At 36.4% G+C, this 15,216-nt stretch overlaps 1 protein-coding gene across 1 annotated transcript in view; it reads left to right on the top strand.

The window, feature by feature from the left end:
• Positions 1 to 11,412: 11,412 nt before the first annotated feature.
• The window catches only part of LOC140166953 (FRAS1-related extracellular matrix protein 2-like), a 30,573-nt gene continuing 26,769 nt past the window's right edge, over positions 11,413 to 15,216 (top strand). The window contains exon 1 of the mRNA XM_072190436.1: positions 11,413 to 11,425. Coding sequence (XP_072046537.1) covers positions 11,413 to 11,425 — 13 coding nt within the window. The remainder of the gene's footprint in view (positions 11,426 to 15,216) is intronic.

Below are 15,216 nucleotides of genomic sequence, written 5' to 3'. Positions count from 1 at the left end.
GTTTATTAAAGCTAATGGGTAAAGGCTGCTTTACCTACCAACATATACTTGATCAACTTTTCTGAAATAGGAGAAAAAGAGGACGCAATGAGGGGCCTCTTTTTTTGGATTTCCTGTACCTGGGTGTGTGGTGTTGGGTTAAGATTATAGAAACATGTAAGATACTTGAACCGCTGATTTGCCTGTTTATCAGTAAACTTAGCTCAATCGATAGGGCGTTCGACTATGGTGCGGGTTCGAACCCTCTGACGGTGCCTAGTACGCTCTCGTGGAAAAGTTGAGTTAGCCTGAAATTACCCTGGACAAGTAACATACTACTAATTTGTCTCATTGTAACCCGTACGAAACTCGCGGAGCTGATCCTGTCATGGTTGCGAAGGTTATTTTGTGGAATCTCTACGGTGTGCGCTCTTGAACAAGCAGCAAAGTCCCTGAATTGTTGTTTAATGGTTTATGGAATGATGTGGTGCCGTAGTGGTCAGCGACAATCTGTAAAGTGTGCTGAGGATTGTGGATCAACGTCTAGGCGTTGTGCCTGTGCCTGTGCGTAGCGCACTATAAATCACTGCGGTTTTTTTTATAATTATATAAATCTCACGTTTGATACAATATTGAAATTATAACATCATGATTGGGTGGTTTTGTGTGGGGGTGGGTTTTCTCACTCTATCTGGTGAAAAAAAAGCTCTAATCTCAGCACATTTGTTTCAGAGGGCTATTTTATTGTGAAAGGGCCATATATACCCGGGGCACTAAAATTTAAAAGTGACGGGTATGTGCCTACCGGCGTCGCGAAGTAGGCGCCTATCGGTACAAAAAGTTGATGATACAATTTTAGAAAAAAAAAGTGTGTGTGTGGGGGGGCATTGGGTAACTGCACCTTAAAAAGGGGGTCATCGGGTATGGCTCTTAAAAAGGGGTTATCGGGTATATGCGACTTCAAAAGGGGCAATACCGTCACTTGAGTACCCCCCCTTCCTTATATTTAACCATACAAGAGAAATAAAAAATACGCATAGCCCGAGTGAAAATACTATGTTCGTAATCACTCCGTCACATTTACAGCATAGTGACCTATGAGCATTTTTTCACAAAATGAGTTATGTTGAAATTCATAATCTATGAATCATTCGCTTTTATTGTACACATGATGAGATCAACAAGCAATTGTTTAATTAATGTTATTTCACAATTTAAAAACTGTGAAAATAATAACCTACAAAATATTGGTCAATACCACATATTCCAGGACATAGTGACCTATGATATGCCATAGGACCTGAGATATGCCACTATGTCGTGGACGTTTTATTGCAAAACTCAACTTAGCACAAAATATAACAAATAGAAAATGCGGTCTATGTCAAAGGTGACCTATGTCATAACTGTCAAAATAAGTCTAGGACATACCGGCATATAACTTTAACCGTTAAATTTAAATAATTAATATGTTTGAATTAATTCAATTTTATAATTGATATAATCTTTAAACATCAGTCAACTATATGATTAATGTTATTAATCAAAAGCATTAACTGACTGAGTAGGAACAATTTTTACACATGGTTAATATTTAAACACTGAATTTCAAGAAACACTGTGTTTTGACATAGGTCACTATGCTGTAAATGCGACGACTCAAAAACTATTTTGTGTGAATTTTATTATCAAACTAAATTACATTCAATTTTATGGGCCTTTTCATTTTACATGAAAATTTATGAGGATCAGGTTGCAAAGACCTCATTTTTGGCTATTTGGCCATTGAGGCACTAAAATGTACATATATATAAAATGAATCAATTCCGTAATAAAATTCAACCACAATGCGATATACCTGAGCGTCCTATAAATAAACCTTAATGGTTATGAAACCCGGGTATGAAACAAAGGTATGATCAGCGCTGTAAACCTTGAAAATTGCTGCTGAAAATGGTTCATAATTATAAATTGCACTATTGCTGTCTACAAAGAAACCCCTGGGAAGCAACCATATCAGCTTGAACATAATTATGTTGCTATCTACTAAAAATAGCTAAACTTGTTAGTATATTGCTATCTACTGAAGATAGCTTATTTCATCTTGTGTAATGTGTTGCTACAAACATATATTGAAGATGGCTTATTTCAGCTTCTACTTATAGTTAACAATAGCGAAGACATAGTTTATTATTTTAGCTTTTTAACTTTGTTATGTTACGAGGTGAGTAAAATGATATAAATGTCGAACTTCACTATTCTTTTCCTTGCATTTCGGAATACATTAATTAAAATCAAATATAACCTGTTATATTGTGATACATTCTCATAAAAATTGTTTTGGTTATATAAATCCGAAGGCAGGTCAATTTGGCGCAAAAAAGGACAAAAGACGAAATCCTCATTGTGAAATTGTCAGTTCAGTGTCTCCTTTAGCTCTGTTTTTCTTGGCCTTCGGGCAGAAACAATTGTTTGTTTGTCCTTATCTCCGACTGGCACTATAAATTCACAAAAAAATATATATAAAAGAGTGGAAAATTTGACATCAAATATATCAAGTAATAAGGACTTAGTTCTTAGTGCATGTCCATTGATCCTAATCGCTATATATTGTCCTGTTGTGCTTTCAAGTGGAGAAACTTCACAACGCCCAAACCTTTTATTTTATTGGTTTGGGTTGAATTAGTTGGTATTTCGTAAAAGAAGAATCTCATACACAAATAAACGTGACATGTCACATACACCAGCGTGTTGACCTACAATCTTGTCTGAAAGTAAGTTGTTATTTCCACATAATTGCTAATATGCTATTCTCCTATTTGTCTTAAGTGATTCTACATTGATGCCAAGTTAACCTCAGTATGTAATCATTTAAAGAGGTTATTTCGTGCGGTTTTAGCATCCTCTTTTGGCTTCAATAGACATTCACGTAAAAGCATAATCATTCAAAATTTTCAGTTGATTCCGACATTGAATGTACGTAAAATTATAAAATACAAAGCCCCATAAGTAACTCTTGTGGCCTATCCAGCAACCGCTGACTTCCTGAGAGCTTAAATCTGCTGACCTCCTCCCGATGGGAGAGGAGAGGAGAGGGTAGTAGAGTAGAGGAGGGGAGGGAGAAGCGAGGAGAGGAGAATAGAGGAGGAGAGGGGGGAAGAGAGTGTGACAAATAGGCCTAATGTACAATGACTTAAAGAAGAATTTCGTGATGTGATCTTAGCATCCTCAATTTATGGTAGGCCTATGCTTCAGGGGATATCCCCCCCAAAAAGGGCTTATTCCCAAAATTTCAGTTGATTCCAATTACGTTTAATTTTTATTTATTTATTTTTTAAATTTTGGCGCCCGACAGATTCTGAATCTACATACCATTCTCTTATACGTATAACAAAATGCCATTAGTACGCAACTTCTACGCAACTTAATGGTCAATGGTCCCTATCCTTGACTCTTCCATAATAATTAGTACCATAATCAATATTACCTGACCATTTCATGGTTCATTAGCGATCAATAATGAACAAAAAAAACGTACAAAGATTGATCACAGATATATTGGTTTGATTTGATGGTATTTCCTTTTTATATAGAATAAAGTTTCATTTGCAATGCGTTAACCCTCTCCACGCTGGTATTGCAGACGACAAGCTTCATTCTTCAACATTTAAAAAACAAAAATCAGAATTTTACATTTTCATGACCACATTTGGAAACAGCATGAAAAATGAATTTAAATGAGTACAAACAAGGCTTGTATTGGCAATGATTGGCTAGCTCAATTGTTTTTGAGATAGCTCTTATTATTTTGATAAAATGCAAGACTTTTTATGTTGAAGCCTGTGGTTGGCACGCAGAGCAGAACAACGGTACATGCGCAGTAAACAGACTACGAGTGAGATATTGTAAACTCTGGTGACCACAAAATGTTTCCTTCAATTTTGGTAATGACGGAGGTCATTTAAGTTTCATTATAAGCGTTTTCAAATAACGTACCAAGCAAGATGGATATAAAAGGATTTACTTACGGCAGTAACTTCGTACTTCAACTGTTTCTGTGTGTTTTTGTTTCGTTCTTTGGTCGATCAGTCTCACAAGCTTTTAAATGTACGGATCTTTGTACACCGACTGATCTTGTCGGTTTAGGTAAGTTAACCCTGTTAGAATCAATTAGTAAAATGACAAAAAAGATAGTCATTCACATGGTCTTATTGGACTAATCATTAAATAGTCATCACATCAAATGACTAAATATAATTAGTCTTTCAAAAATGTCTAATTGGACTAATTATTTGCTAGATTAGTAATGCACAAAATTTGTAAATTTAATTAAATTTTTAATTAAAATTAGTCATGCACAAAATTTAATTAGTCATGCAAAATATTAATTAGTCAAGCAAGACAATAGATTAGTCAAAAAACAACAATAATTCGGCTTTCACACGAGATGTAATTACGCCTAGTCATTAAGGTGTGGCATGGCCAGTTATTCGCATTCACATTAGTCTTTCATTGATATATTAGCCATGCAATTGGTAATGTCCATGTTAATTAGTCATTGTAATTTTACCTGACCAATTGCATTAGTAAATCGCTGCGATCTAAATTAGTCAACGAGCATAATTAGTAATACAAAACTTTTATTAGTCTTTGCAAAATCGCAAGTAGTAATTGACTGCTAAAACTTAGTCTACACATGTCTAATTAGTCATCATTCAGATTGAAAGGTTAGTCATTTAGTGACTGACTAATCTTTTATGGGTGTATTACTAATTTTTAGTGTTGTATGACTAACTAAATGTTAACAGTTAGCAACCACACTAACATATCCATATAGGGCAGCAGAACATGAAGCTGTGACGTATTCAAGTGGAAAGTTGGGTAGATATAGGATTTTTGGTAAATAATGCAAGATAGAAGTCCAAAGTATTCTGAAAAGTTTTTAACATGTTTTACCCCTCGCCGAGGGCACTTCAATATGAAATGGATATAGGTGCATGCAGGGCTGACACTTTCACAGTAAGGGGCATTCGGTGAGAGCAAAATGTAAAAAAAATATGGGGTCATTGGGTGAGAACATGACCTTTTTCTTAAATGGAAACTTTGGGTTAGAGCCGAAACAGTGCCACAGAAACCTCGAACATTGAATTTCTAGTTCTAAATGGCTTCAAATTTCTTTTCTTTTTTCAAAATAAGTAACAAAATCAGTGTTGGCGATAATTTGTGTGATAATTGTACGGCAAAATATAATTGTCTGTAACTGGAAATTAGAAGCAAATTTTACCATTCTGATTCTTTAATTTAGTATCTGATATTTACGAAATTTGATATTTACGAAAGTATCACCTCGTGGATGCCATTGTGATTGTTAGTCATCAGCTTGGTCTTTTCAGCACTGATCACCATACCATACATTTGAGATGCCTGGTCTAGGTTTTAAGTGCTTGCTTATCTTATCTTCCGCAAATGCCTCAATGTCATCAGAAAAACGAAGACAATTGTTCGTCCTCCATTACTCAGTTTCCAACATGTCATACGATATGGTATGTGAAATGATCCTTTCCGAATATATAGAGTTGGGCCTTTCTTCCATGAAAACCATGATTAAGTGTATGTGGAAGACGGGGTGGAAGACTAGTTAGAGAGTGGATTTTGGCTCATCTTTCACACAAGTCTGCTGGCAATAAAATGCTGGGTCTAACTCATTTTTGTAAAACAATGGAGTTTGGCCCTTCTTCCACTCAGGTATTCAATTATAGTGGTAACGAACACCCTTGGTTACTCGTCCAAAACCATATCGGAAAGTTGGACTGTCCGAGTAGAACCAGAACCATCACAACCAGATTGATTATATCCCGGTGATGAAGTGCTTCCAGTCAGGATTCAACATATCGGAAGATGGACAGTAGACTTGGCGCAGTCCGGGTGGAACCAGAACCAGAACCATCACCACCAGATTGATTATATCCTGGTGAGGAAGTGCTTCCAGTCAGGATTCAACATATCGGAAGATGGACAGTAGACTAATTGGCGCAGTCCGGGTGGAACCAGAACCAGAACCATCACAACCAGATTGATTATATCCTAATGAGGAAGTGTTTCCAGTCAGGAGTCAACGTGATCAAGACTCGTAGTTTCACAGGAACTGGAAATGGAGGCGATCATGACCTACTGATGATGAATTTCAATCTTCAAGCTTTATGATAAAGAAAACCAATACTCCAAGGCAAACGAGGACCAAATTTAATATTGAGAACCTGAAAAGATTAGCTCCTTGGCTCCATTTCTCCTGCTACACTGCAAAAAATATTTTACTCTACATTGAGTAAAAAGGTCACAGCTTAACATTGAGCTCATATATGTCACAACTCAACAAATGGGTAAAAAATTACTGACCCATTTGTTGAGTTGTGACATATGTGACTGCACACTACGAATCATCCGTAAACTCGGCCCTGGTCAATTTTGTTTTATTTCGTGTTTTAAAACATGATTAAAACGTTTTAATCATGTTTTAAATGTTTCTCTTGTGTAGGCCTCACAACACTATTTTTGTCACTTGACGAAGGGCGAGGCCCAAAAATTCGTGTAATAAAATATTCAATTACGACATTTTAATTATTCTTCGCTTCTTTGCTTCCTATATATATATATATATATATATATATAAGTCGTAAGTTCTGCGTAGTACTGTATTGAAATTGTAGAGTCGTAGATAATAAGTAAAAACAGTACCAGTTTGTTGTATAAAACACACAATGGTTTAATATAAACACACGACGTTTCGGACCAATGGTCCTTTATCAAGTGATGCCAAATATTTGAAACGAAACAAAACAAAACAATATATCGCGTACGTTGTTAAGCAGACCAAATAAACGCGGATGCGTGTACGTGCGCGGACACAAAAACTAACGCGCGTGAGCGAAAGACGCAAAAGTTAAATCAACACGCGGGAGATAAGTTTGCTGTGATAGATGCTGCCTCCAGTTTCCGATGAACCTGGTACATTCAGTTGTAAACGGAAACGATGTAACACATGCCCCTATGTATCGTTAGATCTTACACACATCGAGGGACCCCATGGCACGTTTGACATCACAAGCCATTTCACATGTGTCACCACCAACGTAGTTTACGTTATCATGTGCACGAGATGCAAGAAACTTTATATCGGTGAAACATGCCGTCGTCTTGCTGACAGATTTACGGAACATCTAAGATCAATCAGAATCAATCTTGACGGCTTCCCAGTAGCACGGCATTTCAACCATCCATCTATGTGCACCATTGCTGACATCAAAGTTGGCGGCGTCATTGCATCTAGAGGCTCCAACCAAGATCGTCTTGCTGCTGAGAACCGTCTCATCTTTAAGCTGGGAACGCTACAGCCACAAGGACTTAATACCAAATTTGAAATGTTTAATGTTTAATTTATAATTTATTTTTTCAGTATATATTTTTGAAGCAGCGCCCGCAGGCGATGCTTCCCTATTTAATTTCACTGAAATGGCTTGCATACGATTAGGTGATATTCCTCAACTTTCGTTGATACACCATTCAAAATACATTACGATAATTGAGCTCAAATGAGCCTAGAATATTACAGGTTAGGCGCATGCACATGCTGTATTTTGTTATGAGTTTGATTTGCATGGCAGTATATGACTGAGAAAGAGAATAAGCATAGTTTGTCTTTTTAACAGTCTGTGCAAGGGTTGGCCGGTTTGTAGTATGTATTGACAGTGTAAGTAGAGGTTAACTAAGGTGAGACCACCAGATTTGGAAGGGGTTATATTATATTATTCAGTCGTGAATTTGCACTATACTCTGATTAAAAACAAACGACACGCCATTTTATAAAGTGACTGCAGTGCCCTTAGTGAAACCAGATGAAAACTTAGTGAAACTTGACAGGGCCTTACCAATTATAATGGTGTCTTTTGTGTGTAATTTAGGAACACTCTTGATTTGCCAGATTACAATTTTATGTTTCCCTAAAAATATAATGGTATGTCTTTTATAACGCATAGTCATGGTAGCCGATACGCTACGCTAGCGCGCTACGCTACGATACGATACGCTACGCTACGATACGCGCGGAGACTGGTAACGAGTCCAAAAAACTATAAAACTTGGTTTATCGATTGGCAAGGGGCGATTATAGCATTCAATCTTCATTCAATGTACTTGTAAACAAACCTGAACTCCTTGGTTATCGATTAGCATGGTCTTTAACATTTTAACATTTTACACCAAAATCATTATTGTAACTTAATGCTTATAACTTAGATTAGTTTAACTTTTAACTTATGTATAATATGCTTTCTTTGTAATAAATGTACTTCTCCACATCTAACTTTAAATACGTTTATAATGTCCACATTTACCAGTACAAACTGTACAACTCATCTGCCAAACCAGTTTTCATGTAATCTTTCAACAGAGCCTTACTTTTGCCAGTAACTAATATTTTTATAATTATATGTACATCTGAACGTTATATTTTTCCACCAAATAAACTTACACGAAGTGCAATTTCTGTGTTCAAGTGCTTTACTCCAAAGTGTTCTCACAGTATATAGCTTAACTCCTTTGCTTCCACTTCAAACAGTGTGCATAAAACACAAACCTATTAAATGCCAAACATTTCGTTGAGCATACACTTTATCAAAGTGTTTAGAGTTTTTGTAACACTTTTTAACACTGAAAAGTGTTTATTTAGGCCTGTCCAATTCACACTAAGTGTAAAAGACACCTAAACACCAAAGCAAACATGAACTTGAAGTTAACACATAAACACAAAGAATAATCATATGACAGTATTAAGATCCTAAACATCGGACATGTTGAGTTCCAAAATTGTTTAAAAAGTAATAAAATACAACAGTAAAACATCTACCCCCCCCCTTACAAAAAAATTCATCACAGATTCCAAAATTTCAAAGATTTCCTTTGACGCTGCTTAACCCTTTTAAAGGGTTTTTTTTTTTATTTAACTCGGCATCTATCACAGCAAACTTATCTCCCGCGTGTTGATTTAACTTTTGCGTCTTTCGCTCACGCGCGTTAGTTTTTGTGTCCGCGCACGTACACGCATCCGCGTTTATTTGGTCTGCTTAACAACGTACGCGATATATTGTTTTGTTTTGTTTCGTTTCAAATATTTGGCATCAAATGATAAAGGACCATTGGTCCGAAACGTCGTGTGTTTATATTAAACCATTGTGTGTTTTATACAACAAACTGGTACTGTTTTTACTTATTATCTACGACTCTATATATATATATATACGAGGGCTGGTCAATAAGTTCCCGCAACTATGGTGTATCTCCGCTCATGCATGACTTGGATGGCTGTTACTTACGCTAAATTCAAGTTTGTACTTTTGTCTTTCAAAACGAATATGTATTAGCGATGCTGAATGCTTGATTACGTAATGACATTAGCATAAACACAATAGCGTATGGGCACTGCCTGATTTATGGTGAAAAGTAGTCAAGGAAATCTCGCGCCAAATTGAGGTATTGTTACATAATTCCAAATATCTCGAGAATAAAAGTATAGAATCTGGCACGGTTTTTGCAGCTTTATAGACCGATAACATAGGCATGATGCTGGACTCTTTTTAGACATATACCATTTTTGTTAAAGAAAAGAAATCGTGTTGAATATCTCCAATTTTGAGTAGGCTTTATCACCCATTGTTCTTTACATAATAAGAGATAGAAAGATTAATCGATGATAAAATTTAACCAATGGTACCTGGTTTGATTGGGTATCTACTGATTATAAAAAAGGGAGGTCCCAGTGGTGAAACCATAAACATTTCTTTCTTAATGAACTCTTAATTTCAAAAGTTCTTGTTTTTGTAATTATAGTAGCACACCATAGAGAGGCTCTGGATTGAATAAGAAATGTGAATTTCGAAAGGTGTGTCTAATTTTAGCATAAGACTTGGTATAGCAATTCACTCACACAGCTACTGTTCCGCAAACCTTGTATTAGTCATATTTTTAGCGCGTTTTTGATGAATTTTTACTTTTTTCATACATTTTTGGTACTTTCAATCATGCATACCATCAACGCATGCGCATATTTCTATTTTTGTTGCAACAAATTCTATTGTCCTGACTATGATCTCTAATACAATACCAATAACCATATTTGGTTTTGTTTTATTTTGGAGATAATTTGGATTCTTTCTTCTGACGTGTGGGCTCTTTTTCGCGATTTTCACACCATTTTTGCTTGTTGTTATAAGCCTATTTTTGGTGAAGTTCAAAGACGGTCCCTTTCCTCATCTGTTGACGGATACATTTCTGTTTTCACAATTATCAATTGGATATACTCAGATTACCTCATACCAAAAATAAGGCTTGTAAACTGCTTTGGTCCTTACTTCTGCTTCTTTTTATTACACGTTCCTCAAAGCCAATTCAAATTTCTCGCCAATGTTGACAATTGTCAGTGTACATATAGCAATGACTTTATGCAAATGAGATTACGTAATTAAAGGTACTCTGATACTAATTGTTGTGCGTTTTGAAAGACAAAGGTGCAAACTTTATTGATCGTAAGTAACAGTCATCTAAGTCATGCATGAGCGGAGATAAATAATGGTTGCGGGATATTATTGACCAACCCTCGTATATATATCCCAATCTAAATAAATATCCATAATATCCTTAATAACAACCAAATTATCTGAAATATCCAAATTACAAATTAGCCATAAATATCCAAATTACTAGTATTTAAAATTAAATATCCTTAATAATATCCAAATTCTTTTGACCGTGACCATCCTTGAAAACTGCGCTACATCAAAAATCGTGACGGCCAAAGCAAAACATTGTAATATTGGCCCAGTAATGGCTTAAACCGGTCTACTTCTGGCAATACCGGACACGGCTGACGGAATAACGCCAGTACAAATCCGATACTGGTTAATGTTTGGCCGCCGTTTTCTTATCAGGATAAGTTGTGTGCCGTACTTGGCCCATTATTGGGCCAATTGAAGACTACCTGAATATGGCATCGAGCCGGCATGTACATACTGGCCCAGTTGCGGCAGAAACTTGTTGGCCGGGCTTGTAGGCCCAGAGTACCGGCCCTGTATTGGCACAATGTTGCATTAATGTGGGCGTGGTTTTGAAACCCTGACATTTTTACTATCAAAATACAATATTTGATCATTATCACCTTCATTTTGAAGGGCCACATGTTATTATTATAAAGAAGAGGCAACGAGTTTACGCTTGTTCCGAATATTTCATTTACTGCCTTGTAAAGAATCTACGTGAGCAAGGCATAATTGTTATCTGATGACACCATAGAATATATATTTCATTTATCAATGGCTCAGTTTTGTGAGCTTAGTTTGTTATCGAACTTAAATACTTTGCCCATCAGGTAATACAAATTCAATTATGCTGAGTGCAAGTAAGTTTCCTTTTCAAAGGAAATATCTGGTTGAACAGGTGAAACTGACCAATAATGCCTGAACCAGGTAAAAGAGGAATAGAAGAACACTGCACAGCTAGACGTGGACCAAAAAATAAAATAAAATAAAAAGGACCAAAATTGGACCATTACTGTTTACTTACGGTTTCATAATGGGAATATATTGGCAATATTATATTGGCCCAGTACAGTATTGAATAAATTGGATCTGTACTGGGCCAATTTCAACCCATTTTGGCCCAGTGCTGGCAATATCTATTGGGCCAGTCGAATGCCCGTGTGCACGACCGTACCGGACCAATACAGGCTGCCATTCTTGGTCCATTATAGCAGCTTTTATAGAGCCAGTATCGGGCCGATTGTATAATGTTTACTGGCCAGGTGGGTTTTACTGAGCAGTTTTTAGCGGTTCTCGGGGTACCGTATATATTATTTTTAAGGGCCGATTGTTCCACGAAGTGCGACAAACTCAAATATTTACTGTGATTAAAGCTTTTCAGGATTAGCCTTTCATATGGTATTTTAGTCCACCATTAGAGTCACGCGGTAGCATGACCAGCAAGTTAAAAAAAACCGACTGATAAAGAAGAATAAACAGATGCACCGCGAGACTATATTTACACGGAACAAAACGCTATTGTTCTATGATTTTTTTTCGCTGGGTACAAAATATATCTAAAACCATGCTAAATCTTATTTACTGTCCAAAGTGTCATATTTTAATAACTCATTATTTCAAAAGGTCACACCAATCTTACAGTCAATCAATTTGATAATAAACAAACATTCTTGCTTTATTTCACGCGGTATTTCATAGCCAAAATTAGTGGCAAATCATAGCTAATCATACTGATATCCACAATCTTTCGACACTGCTACAGCCATACATGGCTGACACTGTCGCATTACTTTTTCAGATTCACTCTCAAATATACCCTAGCATTTTCCTGGATACCCTACATACAAATTCTGGATCCCATTCGCCAACAGATCAAGTTTTTCACAATTAATAATAATAATAATAGCTTTATTTATACACGGTAAAAACATGTTCAATACAGTATTGTTCTTCCACATGTCCGTGTGGATATTAAAAATATTACTAACAAACACAAGTTAATTTAAAATATAATATATTAGTGTACATAGACTAAAAACTAAAATTAATACGATCTTTTACTAAAAGACAAAATATATATAATAAATAAAATAGTAACCCTGCATTCTTCCTCATACAGCCACACTCTCACATGCACTCCTCTCTCACCCTCTCAACACACATCCTCCATACATCTTTCACAATAAAACGTTATAATATGATTTATGTACAAGTTATATTTAAATTATTAAAATACATCATCAACACCACTATTGCACAAAAACATACAAAATATTATTAGGAAATCTATACTATTAAAGAGGAACTTGCCGATAATCGATACTTTGAAGAGGAACTGATCGATTCATCGGTATCATGTCAGAGATTATAGATGACAAATAAATTAATAAATAGATAAATAAATAAGTTCTAGCATTTCCAGATGAATGGTAATTGCATAGATAAATAGATAAATTAATAAATACAAATAATTATTTGGATTTATTGGGTGGATCAACCAATGGTGGCCCGTCATTTCGTTGCCATGCTATAGGCCTACGCACAGTAATACGCACACACGCATAGCAACCCAGCGAGCGAGCACGCGTCAACCTCAAGACGGTACGAAAATTGCGACGGTAAACAATGTAAATGCTATTACCGTTAGAAGATTTTAAGCAGTTATGTCATCATATTGAGGGGGGGTCACCGACCATGGGGGGGGGGGGCTTGATGGCCGCAGTTTTTCGGCAATTTTCCTGTGGAATTTTCTAAATGTTCAGATCGATTGGAGGCACATGCCTGTCCATATCACGCTACACGCAACTGATTTAAAGGTATGTAAATTTGTAATTTGAAAATAAATTTTGAGTTTTGATGCCTTTGACTATAACTTGAGTAGGCCTAGAGAGGAAGAAAGACAGAGTAGGAGAAAGGGAAAGAAAAACCTAACGTAAGAGATATAGATAGAAGGAAAAAGACACAGAGAGGGAAAATGAGAAAGAATTAGTAAAAGAAATGATGTGAGCAAAAGTAAAGAGAGATAGAAGGACTGAGAACGAAGGAAAATAAAGAAAGAAATGAAAGGAAAGAAAGGTTTAATGACAAGGAGCCCTGGCGAGAAATAAATAAATAAATGGTGGGAAAGGGTAGGAAAGAAAGAAAGTGAGGACGGAAGGAAGAAAGAAAGAAAGAAAGAAAGTTAAAAAAAGGTATGGCCTACCAAAAATACGCAAAATGGATTTGTGTTTTGGTCAAATTCTAATATGCAAACACGCGTTATTGGGCTGGTAAAAGCGATACCAATTGCCATAATTACCATTTCCCCCCCCACCACCTGAAGTTACGCCTATGTAACTCAACCTTCTTGAAACCCAATGTTGCTATAGTATAGGCCTACTTGATGAAAAAGAAACAAATTTAAAAGAAAGAACGAACGAATGAAAGAAAGAAACGGCCACATACATGCGTGCAAAAGTGGAACAAATTCGCACGAAGAAAAAATGAAAGAAAGAAAGACAAAGAAAAAAAGACAGACAGACAGACAGAAAGAAAGACAACGAAAGAAAGACAGAAAGACAGACAGAAAGAAAGACAGAAAGAAAGAAAGAAAGAAAGACAAAGAAAGAAAGACAAAGAAAGAAAGACGGAAAGAAAGAAAGACGGAAAGAAAGACGGAAAGAAAGACAGACAGACAGACAGACAGAAAGAAAGACAACGAAAGAAAGACAGACAGAAAGAAAGACAGAAAGAAAGACAAAGAAAGAAAGAAAGAAAGAAAGAAAGAAAGAAAGAAAGAAAGAATGAAAGAAAGAAAGCAAGCAAGAAAGAGAAAGGGTGAGAGAAACGAAAAGAAAGAATGGGAAAGACTAAAAAAGACAGACAGACAGACAGAAAGAAAGAAAGAGCTAGAGAGAGAGAGACAGAGAGAAAGAAAGAAAGGGAACAAGCAAGAAAATAAAAAGGAGAGAATTGGAATGAAATAACGGGAAAGCAGTGGTGCGCGCAAAAGGGGGGGCAGGCGGGCAATTCCCCCCCCACTTTGTTGGTCATTCGGGGATTCGCGGGAAAAAATTTGCCCTTCACACTCCTAATCAGACTCCATGCGGGGAACTGAACAACCTCCCCCCCTTTCAATGTGCTGCCCACGCCTCTACGGGAAAGCAAGAAATGGAAAGAGATAGAGAGAGAGAAACTGAAAGAAAAAAATAAGTCAAAAGGGTGTTTGGTACACAAATTACGCAAAAGATTATGCTAAAGGAAATCGTTTGCAAAATGGAGGCAACAAATTGTACCACATCACTGACCGAGTAGGCCCTAATAATTGAGCTGTTAAATCGATACCAATTGTCATGATTACCATTTTCCATCGTTTATGCTAACCGCTCCCATTTACTAACCGCTCCCGTTTACTCATCTAGCGGGGGCCCGCGCGAAGCGCGGGTACCCGCTAGTAAATTATTAAAACACATCGTGATAATTTGCAGGCCCACTATTGCAAAAATACAGAAATTTCATATTAATATAAAATACTATAAAAGTAGCACCTACGCTCATCTTCATACAAGCACACATATTCCCACCATGAAACAACATACACCCCACTCACCCCTCACTTACATACACGCACACCCCAACTCACCAAGCATATTGTTAAACCCTTTCATCCCCT

Source organism: Amphiura filiformis, chromosome 12 (assembly GCF_039555335.1).
Source record: "Amphiura filiformis chromosome 12, Afil_fr2py, whole genome shotgun sequence".
Taxonomy (NCBI): Eukaryota; Metazoa; Echinodermata; class Ophiuroidea; order Amphilepidida; family Amphiuridae; genus Amphiura; species Amphiura filiformis.
Note: the sequence above shows the minus strand (reverse complement) of the source record. Positions and strands in the feature narration are given on the sequence as shown.